The sequence below is a fragment of the Diplotaxodon limnothrissa genome, linkage group LG10 (genome assembly GCF_057381915.1).
Source record: "Diplotaxodon limnothrissa isolate DT_005_m linkage group LG10, D_limnothrissa_male_GT1.1, whole genome shotgun sequence".
Taxonomy (NCBI): Eukaryota; Metazoa; Chordata; class Actinopteri; order Cichliformes; family Cichlidae; genus Diplotaxodon; species Diplotaxodon limnothrissa.
Genome location: NC_140605.1, coordinates 29,657,297 through 29,680,273, shown reverse-complemented (window position 1 = coordinate 29,680,273; position 22,977 = coordinate 29,657,297). Strand labels below are relative to the sequence as shown.

At 38.3% G+C, this 22,977-nt stretch overlaps 1 protein-coding gene across 1 annotated transcript in view; it reads left to right on the top strand.

Moving 5' to 3' along the window:
* The first annotated feature begins 3,377 nt into the window (after positions 1-3,377).
* Positions 3,378-22,977, top strand: part of LOC146624698 (F-BAR and double SH3 domains protein 2-like) — a 44,932-nt gene continuing 25,332 nt past the window's right edge. Inside the window, exons 1-4 of the mRNA XM_085364697.1 lie at positions 3,378-3,583; positions 6,983-7,080; positions 12,104-12,149; positions 21,037-21,107. Of these exons, the coding sequence (XP_085220823.1) occupies positions 3,563-3,583; positions 6,983-7,080; positions 12,104-12,149; positions 21,037-21,107 (236 nt within the window). The 5' untranslated portion in view covers positions 3,378-3,562. The remainder of the gene's footprint in view (positions 3,584-6,982; positions 7,081-12,103; positions 12,150-21,036; positions 21,108-22,977) is intronic.

Here is a 22,977-nt window from a genome sequence, read left to right as displayed (position 1 = left end):
TTATGTAATTTTTTGATTCAGTCAGTGATCCAAAACACAAAAATGTAAAATATAAAATGTACAATGGCATAATCGTGTTCTGATCAATCTATTAATTAACTGACCGCTTAAATGCGATTCTCAGAAATACATGCTGGGGTCATCACTGTTAAGATACATTTAATCAGTAAACTTTCAAATCTTATGTTTTCAGCTTTTTTGTGTAGAAAAATGTAAAATCATAAAGAAAATATTTACTAAATAACTGAATAGATTTATCAAATTTATTTAGGCATACACCTGTTTCAATGAAAGAAACACATCTCATTTTGTCTTAAAATAAATTTTAATGTGAAGCATTCCATGCCTATACTGTATTTAATTTTTTAAATACATTTTAATTATGTTAAAGTCTACATTGATGGTAATAATCCAGCCTGATGCGCAGTATGTTGGTAAAGAATTTTAAATACAAAATGTGTATGTTTAAAAAAAATGTCTCACACTCAGGAGCTGGAGGGCTTTTAAAACATATATTTCTTACACATTTTATTTCTATACCAAGTTTTGCTTCGTTTTTGTGGATTTTTTAAAACATTATCACTTTTAAATATTACTCCACATTTGTTTTTATATATTTATATATTCGTTCTTATTTTAAAATTCATAGATTACTGAAGCTGCTCCTACAAAACGTGGTGCATGAAAACATGATTTTATTTTGAAAACTTCACAGGAAATCGCACTTATGAACCTGCAGGCGCGATCTTCATCGTCAAAGAGGCAGTGGCTTGCCACGTGAGTGAAGAGGACCAATCAGAAAGGGGAGTGGATCCATTTCTTCTCCTTGGAGCGCATTCTTATATCTTTTTTATTGGCTGCAAGACAAATTTTGGGATATGCGAATATCTTTGCAGCATATTAAAGCTTATCAAAAGTTTTACTTGAAATTAATTAGACTAACAATGGAAACATTATCTTCCTCATGAATTCTTTTAGAATATTTTGTAATTAGACACCCCCCTTAAGCCAACACTGTTTTCCTTCTCTGCTTTAATCTGCTTTTTGGCTGCTTGTTAAATGAAACCATATTCTTAGTATCAGAGATACTAAACCTAATTTACAGGCCGTTATGGAAAATGTCTGGCTTTTGAACCCTTAATTCAGCTCCTTACCGGAAAAGTTCAGTTAAAGTGAAATTTAATTCCTTGCTATTACAAAGAAATGTCAGTTTACAAAGACAGTTCTCTAGAGCCTTCAAACCAGCTGTTGCTACTAGAGATGGACCGATCCGGTATCGATCCGATACTGACCTAAATTACTGGATCAGATATTGGAGAGAAAAAAAAGAAAAAAATGTAATCCGATCTGAAGTATCACAAAATCACCTCACAAAACGCACTACTTAGCATAACCCAGCTCAGCGCATCAGAGCAGTATTTGTCACGTGATAGAGCTGTTGTCTGCCAGACCTGTCAGCGGGCTGTTGGAGCATTTGGAGCCTGGCCACATGCTTCCTAACCGCTGCATTTCATCTCGGCGAAAACTATCCCATAGAAGTAAAGCAAGTGTGTAAGTTCATCCCTGAATGTTTGCATAGTATTTCCACGTTAAGCTTAACAACTGAGATATTGAGCCACAGCTGGACTGGCCATCAGAGTTCCATATTGAGGTGAAAAGGAAGCGATTAGACACAAAGCTGGAGTTATTCTGTCTTTGCTGCGAGGTTGCATCTACTTCGCTCATTCTCTCTCCCTTCCTCTCCTGTTATTACTTCAAACATGAAACTGATCAATGATAAGCTGATCGGCTTTTCTGCCGCAAGTCCCGTCTTTCTTGTTTGTTTATCGCCCACTTTGACCAGTGGATAAACAACAGCAGCACGTTTAAGCGTGATAAGCTGTTGTTAGAATGTATTTAATATTACTTTCTAGTAACAGCTGAGGTTTGCTGGAGCCACAGCTGTAAAAGCTGCTGGTGATGATATCCGTTTGGATATGTGGTGAGAGGGAAACATGAAGATGAAAGATCCTTACTAAATCATCAGAGCTGAGCAGGTGATGGAGAAACAGGTTTACCTTTTAGGTGACATGAATGAGTTGAAGGGAAGTTATGAACTGTTTCTGAGAGACAAATAACACCAGGATCCTTTTCTAAGTAGCTGACAGCTGGTAACTGTGCAGGGGCGGATCTAGTAAAGCTTTGTTGGGGGCCAGGTAGGGCATTAACAGGGAGAGGGGGGCACAAAGAAATATTTTTCTTAGTTATGTCAGTCAAAAACTTTGAATAAATAATTATCTGAATATTACAACAAAAGTGGTCATCTGATTAAATGTATAGAAATCCATTATTGTATATAGTAACTAATAAGTCTAATATACACCCTAGTAAGCTATAGTACTTTTTCCTTTGGGAAGGTACCATCTGTGCAGTCTGCAATTCTGTTGAAGAAAGATGTTGAATCTATTTAAATATTGTAGAAAAATAATTGATTTCTGTGGATTTGTTTTACACTTGCATTAAATTAAAGTTGATTACATCGATTAAGGGCGGGGGTGGTTCCCTAATATTTTTGCTGGGAGTCGGCAACCCTATTAGTTAGGTTGTTTAATATTTCCACTAAGTACTCTTTAAAATACCAGAATAGGGAGGATGGTGTAGGTTTAAATTTATAAGATTGATCAGTGTTGCTAAACCATAAAATGTTTTGGGTGGAGTGTATTTTTTGCATACAGGTATAACAGAATAGCTTCAGTCTCTTGTTTTTTAAAACTTGAGTATGAACTTATACAAAATGCAGCAAGATATCTATAAAAAACTGTTTTATTGATTACAAAATACGCTATATCGGATTTATATCTGTATCGGCAGATATCCCAATTTATGATATCGGAATCGGTATTGGACATTAAAAAGTGGTATCGTGCCATCTCTAGTTGCTACACAAATATATAATTATATGCTTGTAATCTTATTATTAAGTATAATAATAGTTAGAGTACAAACTGTAGTATTATTTTTAAGAATTATTTATTGCAGAAATTTTTTTTATAGCACAAGCACGAATAACTAGATAGATAAATGGATAGATACCCCTATCTATCTATCTATCTATCTATCTATCTATCTATCTATCTATCTATCTATCTATCTATACAAAAATATCATGTTCCCATGTATAACGCGCCTTATGTGTTAGGCATGTGTTAATTCGTTACAAAATAACTTACATAAAACCTTAGAATATCTGTTCAAAACCACACTTTGACCGAGCGTGCTTTTATTTTCGAGATTCTGCACGGAAGTAGCCTCTATGTTTCCCAGAACCGGGCTCTTATTTCGAAAGTTTGTCGGGAAGTGTGTCTTAATTGCGCAGGGTTTGATTCGCTGCAGTGTTTTCTGCGCCCTGGGGCCACAGTGTTTTCAACGGGACTCAACTTACTACTTGCTGGACTCGCCATGGCCGCTTGAGCCTGCTGAAATATTCTTCTTCCGTTATCATTTGGTCGTAGCGTTTGGATAGACTTTTTTTTCAGACATACTTTCGCCTTCTCTTTCGTAGTTTTTATGTCAAGGAACAAGGATGCAGCCTCCGCCGAGAAAGGTGAGTTTTTGCCGTTGTAGCCCCCTGAGCTAACGTTACTTCGACGGACTGGTGCATATTTAATGGTTGGAAATTTATGCTTTGTTGCTCTTCGCCCGGTTTAAATGAAGAAACTCCCCTTTTATTCTCCAAATATGTCCTTGTTTGTTTGCTTATACGTCGATTTTGCTTTCATTACCTCTATAAATACCACCACAAGAGGAAAACTTATTTTAAAAGACTCCCATGTGCCACTTTTTTAAGGGAGAATAGCCCCGTTAACGTGCCCCGTTCCCTCTCGAACGGAGAAAGAGTCCTACTAAAGTGACAGCTAAAATTAATAAATGCATCCGCAAAAGTGCGCACATCTTAGAAAAAGTTTATTTTGTTTAAATAAATAATATTACGGAGATTTTGTTTTACATCGGCTCAAAACTGATCCAGCTAAGCAACGCTTAAGTTCAAGTAAATGCCACTTTGGCTCCCTCCTGTCCCGCTGCCACCCGCTAGTTAAGAGGAGCAGAGTTGGGGGGGTGAAAAGCTGGAAGAAGGTCCTCATTTTATCCAACGCAGATACAAGTTGTGCTTTTATGTGTGCCGATTTTAAGAGGAGGACTAACCTTATTGTAAAACTTACAAGTCAAGTTAAGAACTGTGATGCAAATATTCCTGTAGCTCCGGGAGAGTCAGTTGACAGATACTAGTACGGAGTTTTGTGGAATTTTTTTCTCTCTAACAAAAAGTCTGTGTGCGGAAGAAAAGCACTCGTTGGCTTAAAATGGTGTATTTAAAGCTTAAAACAGCTCAGTAGGTGTTAAAGTATAGATTAGTTCTAAGTGTTTTATTACAGAAATAAGCATGAAAGCAAACAAATCTCTGCAAAGTCGGCCTCTATGCGAAAAAATGTTCTTGTGGGATCATATTTCAATAACAAGACTCAACAGCAGGGCAGTTTTTTTAACCACAGGACATTTTGTAAATATAAAGCTGTTAGGTTTTGGTTAATTTTTGTTTTGTATGGAGCTTTATGGAGCGTTTAAAGATTTTTTTAATGTGTTTGGACATTTTGCATGACCCCCATGAAGGGTGATGTAATTGTAAAAATCTGTGTTTTTCCTGCTGATGCCCTAGGGAAAAACTTTTTAACTGTTACACAAGCAGTCCGTTTAACATACTGATAGCTTGAAAATATAATTTACAGTGGCAGCAGTGTTGATTATTTTGGATTTTTTCTATGTTTTTGCAAATTGTTTATTAAGGTAAAGCATCTTTGACGACTTTTTATCTAGTTTATGTTATTTTAGCTGAGGTTCCTGGCCTCTGTACTCGCTCATGAAGGAATAAAGGCACTGCCTGCTCTCCCTTTTATTGTACTTAATAGTTTCGCGCCCAAGGATCAACCTAAAGATACTGAATCATATCTGTAAGAAGATATTAATTAATAACAATGATTTATTCTCACACAGCCACAAAATGTATAATAAAACAAATTTAATTCTGCTTGTAATTGTGTTATTAGCAGATTGTTTTGACATTTTTGGACAAACAAGACACTAATGAGGCTTTGCTTTCTATCTTGTGTTCCTTGGACTCTTAGTTAGCTAAAAGTTTATCTAAAGAATTATCTTAGACTAAAGACACAACATTGATTTCTTTATTGATCAGTACGCTACCTTTGTGTGGTACTTTGGTCCATAAAGCATTAAAAAAATCAAAAATATCCATCAGAAATGCCTTAAAGCATACATTGTATCATTAGATTGCTTATTTTATTCTCTCTTTGCTCGCAGACTAAACAAAAATAGATCATCAGAATATCTGATTGCTTTTCGGCCTGATGACTGGAATAGTTAACTAATTTCTCCACCTTTTACTAGCTCTCAGTAAGTCATTTCTTTATAATTAAATTGCAAGATGTGTTAAGCATCGTGTTATTAAACTTACTTATGATATTTTCAGTTATTTGTTTTTGTTATAAAATGAAAACGGGGTGATGGATCGTGTGAATTATGTGGGATGGGAATGAAACACACTATATTTTGAGTTAAGAACATATATATTTTTCCTAAGATGTCAGCTAAATATCCAGAAGTGCACTGATGGTGAGAGGATGAAGTGGTTATTTCAAAATTTTGGTTTTTGCCTGTGTTTTAGAAGCTTGGAAAACACATCAGATTCGACATGGCCAGGCTTTATTATGCATTATCTGGTTCGACAAAACCGACACCCCTGGGCGAAAGTAATTGGCGTCACAATGGTGGTTTAACTTTCTCCACCTACATCAGTCAAACATTATCAGAGGAGCTGGTGATAGGGATCTAAGACAATACGCCACAAAAAAATAAAGCTGTAATGAATCAGGAAAGAAATGTTGCACAAATGTGTCCAGCTGTGTAAAATAGACCTGCAGCAGATTAGAACCAAGCATGAAAACATTCATTTTCTGCATAACCAAGTGGATGGATGCAGATTCCAGTGACTGTGCGATACATTTTTATGCTGCAACTTTACAGAACTGCATTCCTCCATGTGTTGTTAGTAAGATACAGCTCAACAGGTTGCATGCAGTCCTGCAACAGAGAATCTATAACACACTGAGAACATGCTGTAAGCTAAACACCCACCCCCAAAATAAAAAAAAAGGTTTTACACCAAAACTCTGAACATAACCTCTTACGGAGTAGGTTATGCTTTCAGTTGTCATGGTGACCTGGCCAGGTAAGAAGAGCTCTCCGAAAACGCTGACTTTAAGCAAACGTGTGTTGCTAACCCATTGATCTTGCTTCAGGTTTCTTGTTGTTGCTTTCTTGTATTTTGGCTGGGCATATTGTTTTGAACATCATACAATGTTAAAATAAAATGATCATATTTGATTTTTGATTTGTTTTGTTTTTTTAACAGATTTTCACTTTTGAGTTGTAATAAAAAAGTGGAAAATTGACCAAAATAATGAGACAAAACCTCTAAATCAGTTGATATTAATAAGTTCATTTCATATGTATTCATACGACAAGTTCAAAACACTCCTTGTGGTCAGTAATGAGACTCTTGGTCTTTTGATTCACATCCAATTAGAAACCCAGAGAGACCAATTCTCACCTGGTTGCAGGTACTGCTTGATAATGATGGTTATCACTTCCAGTAATGCCAATTATGAGCTAAGCTGAATCAGCTCATAATTAACTCATTCACTGCCATTGACGTCTATAGCCGTCAATTGCAGTGAATGAGTCAATGGGTTTAACTCATTCACTGCCAATGGCTGGCAGTGAATGAGTTAAGCTGAATCTACCCTCTAGAGGTGCTCCTGTTGTGATTGTGCAGGATGAAATCTCCTTGGTCTACCTGTATGAGGTTAAGAAGAAGAAGAAGACAGCTTTAAGGTGTTTCTAATGAGCCTTATTCTGTTCCCCTGTTCAGGTCCGGGTCACCCAGGAGTTGAAACACATTCATGCTGAGCAGATGAGCAGATTACAGATCAAACACCAGACAGAGTGTGACCTGCTCGAAGACCTGAGGTAAGCAAACACAGGTGCATCACAGGGTACCTATTAAATGCCAAGATGATTTTTCTGAAGAGGTAAAACAGTTTCAGACTGGTCCTCATATGCAAAGCTGTTCGTCTTCTAAAAGTAATTAGAGCATTTCCATGAACATGGCCATGAATCTTTTAATCTAGTAGCTGGAGATCAAGCATTAACCAAACACCTCATGCTCTTTTCCATCAACCTTAGAAACAGCACAAAAAATTCAGTAAACATGATCACAGCAAGTGACAGCACTCAGTTGAAAAAGAGGTATTTTATTATGATTTGCTAATTGGAAGCTATTGCATTATTCACGAGAGAGCTGCTGCTGGGAACAGAGCTTCTAACATCCTTGCCTGAGTTTTGGGGTGTGTTTAAATTCCAGTATTTAAGGGTCAAAATCTTTGGCTTTGGTTGTAGCTTCTCCTCTGCTCTCTGCTCCATATTTCTCTATGAAAATGACAACAAAGGAGGGAAACTAAAAGACTCACTGCACTGAAATAAAATGAGTTTGTATGAAATAGTGAAATAGGAGTGTTTTGCACACACAGACTTTATTTGACCAGGCTGCTCAAGTATGTCTGGGGATATATAGTACCATATACTCAAAAAACACATCATTTTCTCACTGAAGAGTCTTGATATTTGAAACAAGGACACAGGTTTTCCTGCTATGTGTATCACAATTCATGGAGTTTATCTTAATTGTCCACCATGTGGATGATTCTCCAATTCATTTGTTCAACGTTTACTTAACAAAAAATTGTAGGGAGTTTAGTCGCGGCTAAACAGCTTGCTGTGACCTTTCCCATCTCTTTTTTCCTTAACATCTGGCTCATTTGCTGTTATGGCACTCCTCAGGTCCTCAGCTTCTTAGCTGCTTCTCCAGCAGGTCTCCCATTCTTGCTCTACAGCTGGTATTGGTAGTCCCTCTTATGCCCTGAGATTCCTTCTACCACCACAAGTTCAAGCACTAAATTAAAAACACAAATTTGCATTGTATTTTTTTATTTTTCCTTATAGTTGTTCCTGGCACGCAGGATTGGTTAGTCAAAGCTGGTGTCTATAAGCATTAAAATTAGACTGTTTGTTGTTATGTTTGGACAAAGTGAAGCTTTGTGCTTAGCTAAGTTAGCAAACTTCTGGCTTCATGTACGGGCTACAGCAAAAACACATAACTGTAAGCCATTACTCAGTGCCGATTCAGGCATGTGCTGTTGTAAATATGTGAATGAATAAGTGTCCATAAAAAGTCAGTCAAAGCTCCTCAGAATCAGCAGATTTATTCTGAACAATGACCTTTTTGTGGGATGCAAGTTTTCTTTTTATACTATGAACATTTTAGAAATTACAGTCTCTTGAAGCACAGAGGGGTGGGCCAAAATGTGTTGCTTTTCTTATTTGCCTTTTTTTCATCTTTTTTGAGCCCTCAGAACACATTTAAGCACATTTTAGCTCTGCCAAAAGCTGCAACTAATTTAAATCAATTTATAGCCAAAGACTAGTTTTTGTTAATCTTCTCTTTCTTTTTTATTTAATCTCTTGATAATGGCACATTATCTACCTACAAAATGACAATATGATGTGATTTTATTCTGTAGTATCATTCTCATGTTTTCGTTTTACACACCTTAAAGTAGAAATTAAACCAATTATTTCTTCTTACGTTTTTCTGAGGCTATTTGAAGGTTGTTTTTCACTTTTTTAAAGAAACCAAATCCAAAAGTCAAAGTGGATTAGTCTATAAAACTGAGGATCGGGCCAAGTAAACAAATAGTGACACAGAGAGCTCTGTGTTCAGATGCGTAGGCATTTTAAAAGTTAAAAGCCAAAGGTTGTGGTTGTATCATGAGCCTTAGATTTGACAGCCTACTGGCTCCCCGCTTCCTGTCTGTGGTTGGTGGTGGAGCTGTGGACCTCCAAACAGCTGGAAGTCAAGGTCACAGAGAGCTGCCAGATGTTCTGACTACCCTGAACCATTCGCTCTGGGAGGGTGAGCAACTTTACTCAGCCAGGAACAATGTGAAACTCTGCTGGTACAGATTTTTTTAAGGGTCGCTCCTCAATCACTGACAAGAAATGATTCAGCAAACTTGAAATTACGTCTGGCTGTCAGCAAAAGCTCTGGTTGGGAAAATGGCAGGAAGTAAGTGTGGGGGTCAGTAGATAAAGGGAGCCTTGGAAATGCAGTGAAGAGGAAGAGAGGGAAGCTCCCAGGAAGTACAGCAGATTGTTTGGAGGCAGGGTGGAGCATGGAAGTCAAGTCTCGACATGTTTAACGACTTAATGATGATTTTGCTTCACTCGAATTTTTCCCAGGGCACTGACCTCTCTTCTTTTCTTAGACTTTGCATAAACTTAAGTTGAATTGTGATTAACTTCCTGTTATTGTGAGTAAAAAGTGCTGGTTTTCCACGAGCATCTCACAGAAAACCATAATTGAAATGGCAATAAAAAAAGAGCGGCGCCTCTGATATGTAGGATACAAATGTAGGGCTTCTAGATGGTGTCATTAGAAACATCCATGTTAATTATCACAGAAAGAGGGCGGCAGCTAAGGGGATGGCGTGGAATGGGGGGAGTAATAAAAGCTTAAGAATAATCAGGAAGCGTGGTCATTTGGTTTTAAGAGTGTTTTTTTTTATCACAGTATGTTTTCAGATTCTGGTGGTTTCTGATGTTATTGCCACTGTTATCTTTATATAGGTTTAATGACTTCTCAGGCAATTATGTTACCATTTCTTGTGTAGTATCACAAAAGAATGTTGCTTTCACACATGGATGACAAAGTTCACCATATCCACAATCATTTTTCAGTACTGAGGTCAAAAATTATCAGTGCTTTAGTCTGTAATACCTCCCTAATACCAGGTTCCTGTACCCAACTTTAGTAATGCGGGTATAAAATACCTGAAAAATGCTAGATGGGATAGGTTTGTGTGGGATACGTGGGATATGTTTACATCAGCAGATTCTTAATGATTTCTTGGACCTTTATTGTCAAGTGTTGCCACTTTGTCTTGAACAGGAGACTGGTCGATTAAACTGAAGAAAGAAATCAGTCAACTCATTCAATTGCAGATGTGTACAAATATTGCATGTCTGCTAATGTTAGTGTGGCTAAAATTAGCAGGTCTAGTTGGACTTTTTTTTTTTTTTTTGGTTTTCGAGTGAACTTGTCTGATATATCTAGTAGAAACGTGTCTTACAACAGTAGAAGTTACGTGATGTTTACATTATTGTTTCTAGATTTTAAGGTGCAATATTAAGAGAGTCTGTGTTCTGCAAAAGTAGGACGCTCTCATGACTCATCGTGTGACGCCACTGACTAGCCAATCGGTGGCATGCGTTCTGTTGTCGCCCGATCTGGCAAAAAGGCTTAGAACGAGCAGCAAGTACACCATCGCTTTGCCGTCCTCCATTGTTGTGACTTTTGGCTGCGTTGCTATTAGGGCTGCCACAAACGATTATTTTGATAGTCGACTAGTCACCGATTATTTATGCGATTAGTCGACTAATCAGATCATCATCCACTGGACGTAAAACTACAGCTTATTGCACCAGCAGCATCTGCTCTTATATAACTATCATTAGCTTACAGCTTTAAGCTTTTAAGGTGCTAACTAAAAATAAAGACAAGATGATAGTTTATTCAATTTTAATGAAATTTGCAGATTGTTTCGGTAAAGTTTAATAAACTCCTTGCTATCTAAAATATAACAGGACACCGGAGTATATTCTCCAGCATCTCACACATCAAATAAACATCAGCTGTCTGCTTAATGTTTATTCAGCTGTGTAAAAACTATAACTTTAATCTCAGCCAAACCGATTTACTCAGGAACAAATAAAATACAAAAAAAAAAAAAAAAAAAAAAAAAGCCAAACAACAACATTTTTAATTTATCTAAGTGACTCATATATATTTAACCTGAGTCGCGAAAGACGGCGGTGGGTTTGAAAACAATTTGCCGGGAGTCCGGTGTTCTCACGGCGCTAGTGACCTAGCCCCCGGCTAGCTATCGAGCTAGTGGGTAACAGACGTCTCCGAAAACGTCGGAGCGCTTTTGAAAATATGTGGTGTCCTGATAAACTGAGCCGATATTTGAGGTTTACACAGCTACATTCTCGCCTGAAATATGTTAAACGTTTATTTTGTGACCCAGAAAGAATAATAAGAGTAATATTAAAACTAACTAGCTACCGCCATTGTTGGAAACTAAGCTGGGCCGCGCTATGAATTCTGGGACACAGCTGCTTCTTCTTCTTCGGGGTTTAACGGCAGCTGGCATCCTTGTACATGCTGTGCTGCCATCTTCTGTTTCAGTCCGTTATTACACTCTTAAATCCTGCTATTATTCCTGCGTCTTTTGCGATCTTACAAAGCTTCAAACGACACGTCGACTATTAAATCAGTCGTCGACGATTTTGATAGTCGACGTAATCGTGACTAGTCGACAAATCGTGGCAGCCCTAGTTGCTATGACGACCCCATCCACCTTGAGGTGGTACTCAGTAGTAATGGAAAATGACTGAAACCGAGTCAAGCCAAGCCGAGTGCTTACTAGTGGAAAGGATACCAATATAATACCAATATATAGGCGTATAGCTAATATCAGCCAACATATTGGCCATGCTGATTCTTTCTTTTGTATATCCAAAATCCAATAATACTTTGTGGTAATTCCCACTGTAGTAGGTCTCTCCAGAACATTTTGCCACAAGGACAGGTACATACACTCAACAAGAAGAAGGCATATACCTCAAAGTGTCATTCTGACCACGCTATGAAAGCAATGTATGTCTGTGTGTTATTAGATGACAGTGAAAGATCATTTTGACTGGAAATCTGTATAGACTGGCAAGAAAATCTGAAGTTCAAGTAAACACAACTCATATTGTCTTTGCAATCCTGGTTTTATTTATGGATGCAAACAGTAGATTTGTTGTATGTTGTCTTATCCATAATTGTGCTGTGCTGTTTTACAAATGTACTCCCTTTTCTTCTCTTTAGGACTTTCAGCCAAAAGAGGGCAGCTATAGAGCGGGACTACGCCCAGGTAAGTAAATCTCTTTGTCGTCTTCTTCACGCCACTACTGATGCTCGTTAGCATCGCTGCTGTGCTGCCTTGTCATTTCTGTTGCTAAAAATATGTTTATTTGTTACGATGCAGCCCACCAAACACACCATATGACAGTGAGGTTGAGGATGTGGCCCTAAGAAAGCTTTTAGTTCTCATGTGGCCAGATAGCTCATGAATGGAAACCAGCCGCAGAAAAAAACACCACAACAGAGAGAAGAACGGCATCCACCAGCCATCCGCTGGCTCGTTTCCTCCTTGCTCTGTTGTTTTTGCCTGCAGCTTCCTAGAGACGCCAGTCGAATGTTTGAAAATCCCCTCTCTGTTCAGGTCTTGCAGCCCTGTGAGGAATGTCCACCAGCTCTGTGAAAAGAGGGGACTCATCTGTAGTTATCTAACCAGCAACCTTACATGTGTGTTTGCCCATGTGTGTCTGGTGCTCAAGAGGTTTATTGTGAAAAGTCAAACAAACGGAAACAGGATTAATCTGTTTTATAAGCCCAGCTGGTAGCTGAAGGGAAAGAACATCAGCAGAAGAAGAGAAAATGAATGCTTTTCTGCAGTGTGTATATATCTGTTCCTGATTGTTCTGTCATGCTCAAGAGCTTATCGTCCTTACAGAGCTTTGGTTAACATTCCACTAGACAGTGCAGTGTCAGTATTTTATGTCAACTTTACTAGCCTTTTGTTTAAGAAGCTAATTTCTTTTACTTCATACACTGTTGGGTAAAATAAGCTGATCAAGCTTTGAAATGAATACTCCGTGCCCCTTTTTTTGACTTGCAGAGAGGATGGACACTGTTAGCCTGGAAAAATTACAAGGGAAATGCCAATGAAAGTGATCGTGGCAATCTAACCAAAGACTGTTTTTCTTTTCCCTTAAACTCCATTGAAAAGTTGGTTTTATTAAGAACCCCACTGGCTTTTTATTAACAGAGGTTTTGGTTGTGACCACAGCTGTTGTAGACTCTAGAAAAGTGTTTTCTGTCACTCCAACTGGGTTCGTTGTTGTAGTTGTGCTGTTGCATCTTTGCTGCTCGCTGTATGTCAGAGATGAGAAGCTGCAGATCCTCGTTAATCTATGAAAGTAACATCTTCACTTCAGCTGTGATAGCAGCTTTTTCCTATAGATAAACAGGCTAATAAGTTTTTTTAAATAATATGTGTGGGCGTGTGTGAATAATTTTATTCACACATGCTCTTAAATATGTTTTACAGTCTCAAATGAAAGTGAAATGCTGCATGACCGGAGTCATTGACCATGACAATAAGAACGTGATTTTTATTACCTGAAATGCTTCCTTTGATTTAAATGACAGCATTGACAGCCAGAAAAATAGCATTCATCTAGCTGTTTGTCTCACATAATTGCATTTAGTGGAAACATCATCACTGACCCAAAAAACTATTTTTTTTACTGGCCATCAGTTATGTCAAACTCTGTAGAAGGAAAAAACACTCTTGCAGCCAAGGCTGTTCAGTTAATTGAAATATGTGAATCCCGCTCATTGCCTTTGCAGAACTCCTGGAGGGGTCATAGGAGTTTGACTGTACAGTTTGCATGCGTTTTATGGATCTGTGAGGTTCCCCAGGCAATCCTTTTGGGAGTACTGCGGGGCTACAGGGTACTGGGGTCAGTGTTACACAATATCAGTCTTTGTATAACTTAAGTGTGAGCTGTGTTGGTGTCCTTGGCACAGAGTCAAGCGCATTCTAACTGGCTGTTGGCCAGTTTCACCCCCTTGTCTCCTGTATCCTATTTGTGATCCTCAAGGAGACAATCAGAAGGTGTGAGTACTGAGATCACAATGTTTAATGCTCGATTTTTGTGTTGACCCAAAAAAAAGAAAAGAAAAGAAAGTTACATTTAATCTTTATTATTTGGATTTAGATTTTTCCCATAATCAGTCAACCCTACCTGTAGCTCTCCCCTTAATTAATGTGCGTACAAATGAGTGAATCTTGACCTTTGGCTTTTATACACATTCACTCGCAAGTGGAAGACCTATTTTTGTCTAGTAATGCTGAAAATGTGTAATTTACCCAGCCTTTAAGATTTTAAATGGAATACAGGTATTACAAGTATAACTTACTGGGATCCTCTGCAGATTCTTTAATCCGGTCAGATTGGCTGAGGCACATAAATGCTTGATTTTATTTAATTATTTATTTATTGCCAGATTAATCAATGATTGGTTGGACTTTAAAGTTTGAAGTTTTGATTTGTGTGGGGTTTTTTTGTTGTTGTTGTTGTTAATTAGGGCTGCCACAAACGATTATTTTGATAGTCGACTAGTCACCGATTATTTTTGCGATTAGTCGACTAATCAGATCATCATCCATTGGACGTACAGCGTACAGCTTATTGCACCAGCAGCATCTGGTCTTATATAACTATCATTAGCTTACAGCTTGAAGTGTTTGTGCTAACTAAAAATAAAGACAAGATGGTAGTTTATTAATTTTTAATGAAATTTGCAGATTGTTTCGGTGAAGTTTAATAAACTCCTTGCTTTCTAAAATATAACAGGACACCGGAGTATATTATCCAGCGTCTCAAACTTCTGATGATCAGCTGGCTGCTTGAAGTTTATTTAGCTGTGCAAAAACTATAACTTTAATCTTAGCCAAACCGATTTACTCAGGAACAAATAAAATACTAAAGAAAGCCAAACAATAACATTTTAAGTTATCTAAGTGACTTATATATCATGTTTAACCTGAGTAGCGAAAGACAGTGGTGGGTTTGAAAACGATTTGCCGGGAGTCCGGTGTTCTCACGGCTCTAGTTAGCCTTGCCCCCGCCTAGCTAACGAGCTAGTGGGTAACAGACGTCTCCGAAAACGTCGGAGAGCTTTTGAAAATATGTGGTGTCTTGATAAACTGAGCAGATATTTGAGGTTTACACAGCTACATTCTCGCCTGAAAATATGTTAAACGTTTATTTTGTGACCCAGAAAGAATAATAAGAGTAAAGTTAAAACTAACTAGCTGCCGCCATTGTTGACAACTGCGCTGGGCTGCGCTATGAATTCTGGGACACAGCTTCTTCTTCTTCGGGGTTTAACGGCAGCTGGCATCCTTGTACATGCAGTGCTGCCATCTTCTGTTTCAGTCCGTTATTACACCCTTAAATCCTACTACTCATTCCTGCGTCCTTTGTGATCTTACAAAGCTTCAAACGATGCGTCGACTATTAAATTAGTCGTCGACGATTTTAATAGTCGACATAATCGTGACTAGTCGACTAATCGTGGCAGCCCTATTGTTAATGCAGGTCTATGGACCAATTTCCTCCATTGATGCTGTCAAAACTTCCAGTGTGGGTACATAATAGTTGCTCGATTGGCTTCACACAATTTTTTAACAATGCAGAAGTAAAAAGGGACTTTTGTGGAGGAACTTGATTGTAAGAGGCATGACAACAGGACCGGGGTAGTGTGAAGGTGAATATTTTTGTGGTGAACTAAGAGAAATATTTATTTAAACTTCTTTGAGAGAGACGAGTATTTGAAATAAGCTGTTAAATAAGCCTGACTTAATAAACCAGGTTTAAATGTACTAGGTGTGTATGGGCCACACTGAATTAGACAGCTTCAATACCCGTCATGTGGACAAAACACACACACATTCAAATATATTGTTCTTTACAGATTGTAAAAGAGGAAACGTCACCTCACATAAAATACATTTTCCTATACCAAGAAAATAGCAAACTTCAAAACCACTGAACAACAATAGATTAATGTGTCTCCAATTATAAATTCATCTATAACATCACAAAATGAATTTGGGCTTATAGCCTCATAGGCTGTTAAAATTATGTGCATGTGATATTAATATTTAAAGGTACTTATCAGCTGATCTGTAGGTAGACTAAGAGGAAGTAAAGCTTTTAAATAAAAATCCCTGTTGACACAAATGCAGAGAGGACATTCAAATAGAAACGTGTGAGTATCCAGCTGAGAGTTGAGCTCAGGCTGCAGATGAGCTTCAGTAACCCGGTGCATGTGTGTTTTATTGGATATGCATGCCACAACGTTTCAAACATTTTATCCTCGCATGTTTAATAAACACGAGACCTTGACAGATCTTTGTCAGATGAGAGCACATCAGGTGGTCTTTTATAAGATAACTGTGAGAAAGTATTTTGATTAATAATGAATCACCTGGGTTTTTAAAAACTTAGTTGTTCCAGATTCTCAGGTGTGCAAAGTTCAGGGTTTTTTTTTGTCTGATATTTGTAAATATTATGGCAGTAAGCTAAATGTCTTGGGCTTTAAGTGTTTGATCAGACAGAAAAAAGAGGTTGGATTAATGTCTGCGTGGGAATCGGGCATTTATTTTTTGCTGTATTCAAAGATTTAAAGGATCAGACGCTTAATGAAATGTTACTTTGAGCCATAAACAGGAGAACAGTAATCAAACCCAGTCTGTTTGTAGGGGAGTAAATTATGGCGTCCGTGTTTCCAAAATGATAATCAGTTGTTCTTCACTAACTATATGCATGATCTGATTTTTCTCAGTTTTATGTTATTTATCAGCCAAAACTTGGCAAATAAGACAACTGACGCCATCATATTTTCCTTTATTTGAGTATTTGATAAGTAGAAATCGTTTCCTTGAGCTCTGAGATGATCTGATAAGCTGTTTTTCAAATTTTCAGATGTTTTACAGGCTAAAGGATTAACCAATTAATGGGGAAAATGATCCCTAGATTAACTGATACCAGAAAATACCACAGCACAAAACATCCGTAATCAAAAGTCCAACGTTTTGTGACCTGTTTAAACATCATATGAAGTTTCTATGTTGGCTCTTTTGCTTCTTTACATGTCAAAAATGAGCCTTAAACAGAAGAAAAATAAGTTGACTAAACACACTTAATAATATCGTCTCGTATATGTATTGTAAATTTGGCAGACTCATTAATCTTTCGTTGCAGGCCTGAAATGAAGTAAATGTCTTCATTGAGTGCTGCATTAGGTTCAAAGGTGTTCTGTGTGCCTGGGTTGGGCTGCCTCTCAGTTATGTGATCAGTTAGAGACCCGCTGCCAATGGTTGAATCAAAGTGGGTCAGAGTGTCTCTGGATTTCTTGTTCCTTTTGGTAACACCCCCATCTTTCCAGTTTTTTCTACCAAATCTCTTTTCTTTATGCGCCTTTTTCTTGGTCCCTTACACCTGCAAGCTGCTATAGCCATTAGCCGATTGCTATTCAGACCACACGGTGTGATTTAAATGTCCCCCTCTGTGTGGCTCTTCCTCTGCCATCCTCACATCCCTCCTCCTCCTCCCCTGTCCTTTTTCCCATCACACCATTCAGGCGTGTCTGCGATGCTAGCTCAGTAGGCGAATCTCTCTATCTGCAGCTCACAATGGCCTGGTCTGTAGTGCCTTTGAAGCTTTGGCACCAAGATCACCAAGACCAGTGGGTTCAGAGTCCTGGCCTAGCCTGCCTCAGGAGCGCATGACAGGGCCTGTCTTTTCACAGTGGACAGAGAGAGGATAGACGGGCTCACATTCTTGATAGGCACGAGTTAAATAAAAAGAAAATGTTGACATGAAGTGGAAAGTCAGTTTGTCTGCACCCAGATCTATCCACTCTAAATTCTGTTCTGGTGGTATTGTTCCCCAGTTTAAGCCCGGTAATCCTCACAAAATAAGATGTTTAAATGAAGTGAAGCCAATCTGTTATTACTATTATAACTGATCTATAAATGAAGTTTTGCTGCTTTTTTTTTCTCCTGGTGTTCTCACATGCATCACTATATTGAATATAATGAGTTTGATTCTGGCATGAAATTAATACAAATAAATTTTAGGTATTTATTTTACTTTTGTGGGATTCATATATTGCTGTATGAGATAAATGTCTGCACATACCATTTGAAAACAGTAGCAAATGCTTCAAGCACACCACTAACAGGCTACCTGAGGCTGTTATCTGGAGACAACAGACAAGATTTGGGTTTTCATTTGTGTCCAGGGTGAGATTAGATTTGTTTCCCAGGTTGTAATTTGGGAAATGTGTTCCCTTTTCTGCTCTCCACACAAGTGTTTACCTACATGGGACAAAACCGAAGCCTTGGAGTACAAGGCAAGAATTGGGGCTTAGTGAAGGTAGCTTCAGGTGTAACCCTCAGTTTTCAGAAAGCAGCTCACTTTTTTCCATGTTAGATCGCCATGATAAGCTCTGTTGCAGACCTAACCTGCTGTGGAACAGGTTGTGTTCAGGATTAGAGGTCAGCAGGTACAAAACCACCTACTACTGACCAATAAAATCTCTGGAAAATATCGATCCAATCCAGGAAGATCTCTCAGACCACTGTGTGCAGATAGTGAGAGGTTCTTTCCCTGATGAGCATCAGCATGAAACATGAATTCTTCTTCTTCTTTTATTCCTCTCATACTCCTCTTGGCTGCAGTTTGAAAACAGTTTTATTCTATAAGCCTCATAGCTCTTAAATTAAATTTGGAAGCAGTCTAAGCCTGTGTTTTAATGTTGTTTTCTATTCTTTACTCTGTGTCAGACTGTTAAATGCTACCGAGCTGGAAGATTGAAATGATCTTACAGTCGTGTAAACATTAATTTAACAAAATAAAAATTGTAATTATACATCAGATTATCCATTGCCTTTAATGACAGAGCTGTGATAAGACTGCTAACTTACACAGTCAAACACTTTTCCAGCCTTACTGATTAAGGCTTACACACATTTAGACAACATTTTTAATAATACGCTTTCCCTCTAAGTCATACTGCTGCTTTGTCTGCAGCAGCTGTGCTGCTTTCAGCCTGTATTATGTGTTATACTGCCAAATATTTTTCTAAAATTACAGTTTTATCTTTGTTTGTTTAAAAGAATACAATAAAATAAATATAAGCCCAGTAGACATATCCATGTTTCTGCTGCCAAAAGCGCCTTTTCCATCTTAACTCGCTTGTAGCCAAATTGGGAAACATTGCATTGAGTTATTCAGTTGATAGCCACCTACATGTGACCACTTAGCCTGATTCATGATGTTAGGTTAAGGGAAGCCAGATAAGGTGACCTGGATATGCTGAATTTCCTTCATATTTCACTTAAATGCCAGTTTTCAGTGTAGCTCAGGCTGCTACTCGCCTGCAGATTCTCATCACACAGATATGTTTGTAGGATAAATAACTAATACTAATACTCCAGCCTTTTTATTTAAAGCGTTGATTATTTTTAATACAAATACTGTCGCTCCAACATTATATGTCTGCTGCTAAAGATTAGGGCTGCCACGATTTGTCGACTAGTCACGATTACGTCGACTATCAAAATCGTCGACGACTGATTTAATAGTCGACGCGTCGTTTGAAACTTTGTACGATCACAAAAGACGCAGGAATAAGTGGCAGGATTTAAGAGTGTAATAACGGACTGAAACAGAAGATGGCAGCATTGCATGTACAAGGATGTCAGCTACCGTTAAACCCCGAAGAAGAAGAAGAAGAAGCAGCTGTGTCCCAGAATTCATAGCGCGGCCCGGCACAGTTTCCAACAATGGCGGCAGCTAGTTAGTTTTAATGTTACTCTTATTATTCTTTCTGGGTCACAAAATAAACGTTTAACATATTTTCAGGCGAGAATGTAGCTGTGTAAACCTCAAATATCTGCTCAGTTTATCAGGACACCACATATTTTCAAAAGCGCTCCGACGTTTTCGGAGACATCTGTTACCCACTAGCTCGTTAGCGAGCCGGGGGCTAGGCTCACTAGCGCCGTGAGAACACCGGACTCCCCGCAAATTGTTTTCAAACCCACCGCCGTCTTTCGCTACTCAGGTTAAATATATATGAGTCACTTAGATAACTTAAAATGTTATTGTTTGGCTTTTTTTTTTTTTTAGTATTTTATTTGTTCCTGAGTAAATCAGTTTGTCTGAGATTAAAGTTATAGTTTTTACACAGCTGAATAAACGTCAAGCAGACAGCTGATTATCAGAAGTGTGAGATGCTCCAGAATATACTCCAGTGTCCTGTTATATTTTAGATAGCAAGGAGTTTATTAATCTTCACCGAAACAATCTGCAAATTTCATTAAAATTCAATAAACTATCATCTTGTCTTTATTTTTAGTTAGCACAGACCTTAAACACTTAAAGCTGTAAGCTAATGATAGTTATATAAGAGCAGATGCTGCTGGTGCAATAAGCTGTAGTTTTACGTCTAATGGATGATGATCTGATTAGTCGACTAATCGCAAAAATAATCGGTGACTAGTCGACTATCAAAATAATCGTTTGTGGCAGCCCTACTAAAGATATTCATGTTTGCTTTTCGTCACTTTATTCAGGTTAGCGCACCTCTCTGACATACCAAACATACTCAGTCTTCTCCTGCTCTCACCCTGTCCTGCTATTTTGGCCCTTCAAAGGTTAACCTCACCATTGGCTGAGGTGGAGGAACCTAATATATCTCCAGGGCTGAATGTGGTCTAAATAAATTACATTTTTCTGCTAAAAAAAAAAGAGCCCACGTCAGCATAAAAACCAGCAAGTGAGCCAGCATCCAAACAAGGCTCTGGCTGACAGGTGAACGAGTCCATGCACTGTGAAGTCATTCCATAGAGAACATACTTTATAGTGAATGTGGACAGTTTCATATGGCTTACTTTTATCACAGCTGTTTTTACTGAGTTTACTCTATCTGTGCCTGAAGGGTAGAGTAGAGTTTGTCTCTTCGTGCTCTGCCCACCCGCTGGTTTATAGGACAAGGTCAGGGAGGGTCACAGTCCTCTGAGTGCATCTTCTGTGAAGAAGAGACGTGTGAAATGTGGAGTGGTGTCAAAGGTGAAAGGTCACCGCTGCTTTTGTTTTTCACTTCCTCTTTTGCAGGCCCTGCAGAAGCTGGCAAATCAGTATTTAAAGAGAGAATGGCCAGAGACAGAAGAACCGTCAGACCACAGGTAAATTCCTTCTCCAAAACACACAGATGCTGCTTTGGACTGTTTATTGTTTATTGATTTTGTTTATTGTTGTTGTTTTTGTGTGTGTGGGGTTGGGGGGGTTAAGCTGTGGTGAGGGGTCCTTGTTAAAATTTTGTGCACTCTCAATCACATCAAGAAAAGATAAAACATGGCACGTTCATCTCATACTATGACAATAATTTCTCTTGAATTTAATCTTTTCTGGTCTCATTATTATTATTATAGACATGCACAAGTACAACTTTTTCCCTTTCTGCAACGATACCAGCGCCTCGCTTTGGGTATTTGATCTAAAACTAGTGCTAAGTTGTGAATCACTCCTTTACATGTAATGCAACGTAAAATGGCTTTCCTAACTTGGTAAAATAAGATATGACTGAACAATACATCCAACTATATAAAATTAATAAACAGAGAGAGAGAGAGAGTCATCAGGCTGCTGCACACTGCTGTCATTTACGGTCACACGGTTTCTCCCTTTCCTGAACTTTCTCACATTCATGCGTTGGGTGTGAAGCTGACAGACACAGCTGAAAGGAAATAGCATTAACTGAGGTGACAACATGTTGTCATACAGTAAGCGCAATAAAAGCATTACAACAAGTGTTACAACACGCCAAGGTCTTCCTGGATTCTACCTCTGACATTAACCCTTTGATCTCAAGTCATCAGTGGAAACACTAACTCTGTGCAATCAGAATAGGACATTTTTTTTCCCTTTTATGACGTTGTCTAGAATATAGTCTAGAGATAACTTCTACCTGGCCGAACACAATGACAGTGAAAGTAAACTAGGGAGAGAAGGCGAACCAAAGCATTGTTGTCACCAGATCTTTTACGTCGTGTCAGCTCACTTCGACCACAGTTTGCAATTAAAATTTAAAAAAGAGAAATAAAATTTGTTGGAGCAGGTAGGAAATACCTGCAGGTTGCCATGCTGTGCTTCCTCCATCCTTTACTCAGCACATAAAACAAAGAACAGCATAGAGTTGAATTAAATAGATCTGACCATTGTCACTGATACTTGATCCAGCTTTAAGAGCCAGCCTCAGACTCCTATTTCCATCCCTTTGGTTTAGATTGCTAAACTGTCTTTACTCTACTTCATAACTCTGAGAAGATACAGAAAAAACACTAAATATGTTTCATTTTTGCAGTAGTTTATTCTGCTCTGAGCTCAGGGTATCAGATATATCACGAGCTCTCCACCTGCTTCAGGTTGTAGTTAAAGTTGTTCCTCCTTTATTTGACGGAGGACCACCACAGCAGTGACCTAACCAGCATTCCAACAGCTTGATAGCAGCGGCTGAACTTTCAAAGTAAAAGCAAGGGTATTGTTCGACAATAAGTCAATGACGATGTTATCTCGGGTGATTGAAAAAAAAAAAAAAGAAAGAAAAAATGTATTTGGGTGGTGGTTAAAACAGCTGGGCGTCTGAAACACTGAAATCCAGCTTGTCAAATGTCACATAACAGTGAGCTGATTATATCGGGCATGGACGTCATTTTGGCCTGTGGGAATTTATAACATACATTTCTCATTAATCACAAACAGACTAAACATCTAGTCTTAAATAATTATGTTAGTAAATAATGAAGCCTAGACTTTCCATCCTTCCTGTATACAGGTTGTTGCCCGTATTTACTCACACATTTATCATTGTTGGTTCAAATCAGGGAGAATTTTGGATTGTTTGCTTGTTTGCAGGGTCGTCATACATTTGAGTTCACGCAATAGCCCGATGGGACGTCAGACCATATCCTATTTTGTTTAATAGTGCATCTCTAGCTGTTTAGTTACTCACTTACCATTCGTTATGGCGAAAAATGTCTCACTGCATCAATCTGC